At 59.0% G+C, this 5,050-nt stretch overlaps 1 protein-coding gene across 1 annotated transcript; it reads left to right on the top strand.

Moving 5' to 3' along the window:
• Positions 1-517: 517 nt before the first annotated feature.
• ZNF503 (zinc finger protein 503) lies at positions 518-4,763 on the top strand. The gene is made up of 2 exons (XM_075505149.1): positions 518-1,383; positions 2,482-4,763. Exons 1-2 carry the CDS (start codon positions 1,075-1,077, stop codon positions 4,000-4,002), a joined length of 1,830 nt encoding a protein of 609 aa, XP_075361264.1. The 5' UTR covers positions 518-1,074; the 3' UTR covers positions 4,003-4,763.
• Positions 4,764-5,050: the final 287 nt, after the last annotated feature.

The raw sequence follows: 5,050 nt of genomic DNA, 5'->3' as shown, positions 1-5,050 counted from the left end.
CGGCTCCCGCCCGCCGCGGGCGGCGACGTGCAGGCCGGCGCTCTGCAGGTTCTCGTCCGAGCCTACCCCCGCGTTGTGAGGCGGGAGGGGGGGGAAGCGCCCCGCGCCCTTCTTCGGGGCCTGGAGGGGACGCGGCGCGGCGGAGGCCACGGAGCTGTCCCAGCGGGCTTGCCCGGGGGAGGGGGGGCGCGGGCTGGGCCTGTGAGGGCCGTGCGCGGCGGACGGACGGCGGCAGGCCGCGCTCGGGGCGGTGTGCGTGCGGCGGGGCCGCGCTCGGGGGCGGGGGGGGGGGGGCGGCGGGGCCGGCGGAGCCCCGCGGCCGCCCCCCCCGGCAGGCGCGGCGCCCCTAGCCCCACGGCCGCCCCTGCTGCCGACGGGGTATCCGCGGCGGCTGCGGAGGAAGAAAAACGTTCGCAGCGCGTGATGTGAAACAGAGAATTAACGCCCAGCCCGTCCTAGGAGCGAAAACAAGGAAGGAGGGGAGGGGAGAGGGAAGGCGGACGAGAAAGGGAAGGGAAAAAAAAGAGCGAGAGACCATTAAAAACAGAGAAAAAAAGCCCCAGAAAAGGGAACGTCACATCCCCTTGACCCTCCAATCACCTCGGGGTCCCATTTGATTGGAAGGCGGCAAAGGCTTTAATCTCAGACTAATTCAGCTGCTTTTGAAGTGAGTTTCTTTGCCAGATCCCGGGCTGGATGGGCAGCGGCTCGCATCACAGCTGAGCGGCGGAGGCGAGCGCTCCGCTCCGCGCCGCACCGCGCCGCGCCAGCCGGGGGAGCCGAGAGCGGCCGAGGGGGACAGCGGCACACGCTCGCAGCCCCCACCCCCGCCCCCAGCACAGCCCAAGGATTACTCGGCTTTTTTTCCTTTTCTTTCTCTCCGGCCGGCTCCCCCTTTCCCTCCCCCTCCCCACCCACGCCCTCCCCGCCAGAGAGAGCCACGGGACATTTTATGTTTGTTTTCCTGCTCGGGGGGCGTGTGGCTTTTTTCCCTCCTCGCCCGCAGAAAGCGAGCGAGCGTTTCCGAGTGCGAGCGGCGCCACTTGCCCCAGTTTTCATGCGAGGTTTTGGGTCATGATCACATCGCCCTCGCTTTCTGCTATAAGAAGTAGTAAGCGCAGCAGCAGCCTCAGCGAGCCCGGAGGCAGCCCCCGCCGCAGCCGCAGCGCCGCCGACCTCGCCGGGCCGAACGGGCACGCTGGGAATAACGGCAGCAGCGCCGCCGCCAAGCCCTGCTTCCACGCCGTCCCCCCCTCGGACCCGCTACGCCAAGCCAACCGCCTTCCCATCAAAGTCCTGAAAATGCTCACGGCGCGGACTGGACACATTTTACACCCCGAATACCTGCAGCCTTTACCCTCCACGCCCGTCAGCCCCATCGAGGTAAGGACCTCGGAGCCGGCCCCGGCCCCCCAGCTCTTTCTCCCCTCCCTGCCCGGGCGCTCGCTGTGCATGGCGGCTCCGCCAGCCTCCCTCGGCACTTTGCTGCGCTTTGAAAGGCACTTACACCAGGAAATGGGCTGCTTTTGATCTAGAGTTAGTGCGAGGAACCGCTCCTGCTTATTGTTTCCGTGTTTACTGGGCGAATTTCTAATTCCTCTGTAAATAACTTTTTATTTTTGCTCTTTTAGCCTTTTTTTTTCTTTTTCTTTTTCTTTTTTTTTTAGAGGAGGGGTGAGTGGAAGGAAACCACCCGCTCTGGGGTCACGATCCGGCCACTCAACTAAGCAGCGCTCCGAGTGCCAAACAACCTTGCTTTTGCAGGGAGCCTTTTTTTTTTTTTGGGGGGGGGGGCGCGGAGAGGGACAGGCTCAAGCGTGGGTGCGGCAGGATAACTATTTCAGCTCCCCGACCGCTCCCTTTCAAGTACCGACACGCGTTCGTACTTCGGGGGCCCTATTCGTCCCTTTTCTCCTCTGTCGAGGTTGTCGGTCCCCCTCTGCGTAGCTCGCCGTTTGAGGGACCGACACTCGAAATGGAGCGGGTGGTGGGAAGGGTGTGTCCGTGGGAATGAATGATTTCATTAAGGTCTCTGTGGAGCGAGGACACCACTCTCCCCGGAGCCCGGCTCGCCGGCTAACTCGGGCTCTGTTTATAAATAGTGTCGGCAGTCAGGGCGCAGAAATGCTGCAGTCGCTGTAGTTCACGGGCAGGCGTGTGCGCCCGCACGGCCGGAGCGGCGGGGAGGCAAACGCCGAGCTCCGCGCTGCCCGGGCCGCTGCCGGGGAAGCAGTGGGCGCTGAAGGCGGCCGCGGTGGGCTCGAAGGGATACGAAAATCCCCAGCCCTTTTTAAAGGCTTTGTGGAAAATGGTGCATGCAGGGGAGGGGGCTGTCAGGGTGATGAATGCGCACAAAATTGTTCATTACTTCCAGGCTGTTCTCTGCGAAAACGTACGGGACGAGCGTCCTAGGTACGCCCCGCGGTTGTTCTTCGACCCCGGTTAAACCTCTGTCTTTGTGTGTCCTTCTGGTTTCCGCAGCTGGATGCGAAGAAGAGTCCCCTGGCCCTTTTGGCACAAACTTGCTCGCAGATAGGGAAGCCGGACCCGTCCCCTTCCTCCAAACTCTCCTCGGTCACCTCCAATGGCTCCGGAGGCGACAAGGACTCCAAGTCGGGCCCCTTGAAGCTCAGCGACATCGGCGTGGAGGACAAGTCGAGCTTCAAGCCGTACTCCAAGCCCGGCGCGGAGAAGAAGGAGCCGGGGGCGGCGGGCTGCGCGGGCGCCCCCGCCGCGGGGGTCGCGGCCGGGGAGAAGTCGGGATTCCGGGTGCCGAGCGCCACCTGCCAGCCGTTCACCCCAAGGACAGGCAGCCCCAACTCCAGCGCCTCCGCCTGCTCGCCGGGGCTGCTGCCGGCCGAGGGCAAAGGCGGGGAGGACAAGAAGGACTCGGAGGGCTGCGGAAAGAGCGGCAGCTCCGGCTCGGAGGGAGGCCCGGGCACCACCAGCATCAGCCACAGCCGGATTAGCGTGAGCTGTGCCGGGATTAACGTGGAGGTCAACCAGCACCAGGAGAGCACGCCGGGCTCCAAGCCCATCGCCTCGGACTCCGCCTCCTCCTGCAGCAGCACCACCGCCACCTCCTCCACCTCCGTCCTGGGCTCCGGCCTCGTGGCCCCCGTCTCCCCTTACAAGCCGGGCCAGACCGTCTTCCCCCTGCCCCCGGCGGGCATGAGCTACCCGGGGACGCTGGCTGGAGCCTACGCCGGCTACCCGCCCCAGTTCCTCCCGCACGGAGTGGCGCTGGACCCCACCAAATCCTCCAGCCTGGTGGGGGCCCAGCTGGCCGCCGCCAGCAGCCTGGGCTGCAGCAAGCCGGCGGGGTCGAGCCCGCTGGCGGGCGCGTCGCCGCCGTCGGTGATGACGGCGAGCCTGTGCCGAGACCCGTACTGCCTGAGCTACCACTGCGCCAGCCACCTGGCAGGCGCCGCCGGCGCCTCCTGCGCCCACGACCAGGCCCTCAAGTCCGGATACCCCCTCGTCTACCCCACCCACCCTTTGCACAGCGTCCACTCCTCGCTGACCGGCGCCACGCCGCCCTCGCTGGCCGGCCACCCTTTGTACCCCTACGGCTTCATGCTCCCCAACGACCCCCAGCCCCACATCTGCAACTGGGTGTCGGCCAACGGACCCTGCGACAAGCGCTTTGCCACCTCGGAGGAGCTGCTTAGCCACTTGCGGACCCATACTGCCTTCCCGGGCACCGATAAACTCCTCTCCAGCTACCCCAGCTCCTCGTCGCTGGCCAGCGCGGCGGCCGCGGCCATGGCTTGCCACATGCACATCCCCACGACGGGCGCCCCGGGCAGCCCGGGCACGCTGGCCCTGCGCAGCCCGCACCATGCGCTGGGACTCGGCAGCCGCTACCACCCCTACTCCAAGAGCCCCCTGCCCACCCCCGGGGCCCCCGTGCCCGTGCCCGCCGCCACCGGACCCTACTACTCCCCTTACGCACTCTACGGGCAGAGACTCACCACAGCCTCGGCCCTGGGGTACCAGTGAGCGCAGGCGGCGGGGCTTTGACACACAACACAACTCAGAGTCTAGCGGTGAGGGAAGGAAGCCCTGCGAAACTTTATAAAAGTTGGAAAGGAAAAAAAATCTGACTTTTTATAAAATAGTGTTCATTTGAGGACTGGATCCATGAGCACTGTATTTATTTATGTTAGCTTCAAGCGGGACAACGAATCATAAAGTGCATTACTTAACTGAGCTCAATAGGTAAAAGTGGAACACCCATTGTAGAATATAAATAAAAAGATAGAGGTCTTCTCTTTAATGTTACTTTAAAATTGCTATGATTGTATTGTACGTTCTTATTTAATGTCTCATTGAAACAAAAAAAAATTTACATGCATGTTTGTTACTAAAAAACAACTCGCAATTTGTCAGTTATAATTTCAAATTGCAATTATTTTTAAGGTGTATACCCTTGAAAGAGAATTGGTATTTTTTTGTATGTATTCTGGAAGAAGAACAAAAACAATTCTATTCCAAAAACCTCATTTGCCTTATTTTGTTCTTTAAAAGGAACACTTAACTATTTTTAATTTTTAAGTCCACCCTGTAAAAAGGGTTAAGTAAGGTTTACGTCATGTACTAAAATAGACAATGTATCGCTTTAAAGATTAAAATTCCGTATATTTGATGTATTAAAAGGTTTTACTTTTTTTTTTTTTTTAATACGCTTTGATTCTGTTATAAAAACCCGAGTAGGTCTTGGATGGAGGCGACTGCTAATTTCTCCTTAAGCGTTTATTCAATTTTAATTAAAAATAAAAAAAAACCCAAAAGTTTTTTTTATTGTAACCTCAGGGCTCTCTTAAAAAAAAAATCAGACGGGAGTATTTTTTTCCCCTTCAGTACAAATCGTAGGCACGAAATAGGAAAACTGAGAATCGGTTAAATCTCTTTCGCTTTCCTAAGGAAGATTAACTTTTTTTTAAAAAAATGTTTTTACTGTGAGAACCTGTTTTTTAAAACTGGGTTTCAATTAAAAGACTTCGTTCTTTCTTTAGAAAGAAACGGGGAAGGCAGGACTTATTTGTCA

The sequence above is a fragment of the Mycteria americana genome, chromosome 6 (assembly GCF_035582795.1).
Source record: "Mycteria americana isolate JAX WOST 10 ecotype Jacksonville Zoo and Gardens chromosome 6, USCA_MyAme_1.0, whole genome shotgun sequence".
In the NCBI taxonomy this organism is placed as follows: Eukaryota; Metazoa; Chordata; class Aves; order Ciconiiformes; family Ciconiidae; genus Mycteria; species Mycteria americana.
Note: the sequence above shows the minus strand (reverse complement) of the source record. Positions and strands in the feature narration are given on the sequence as shown.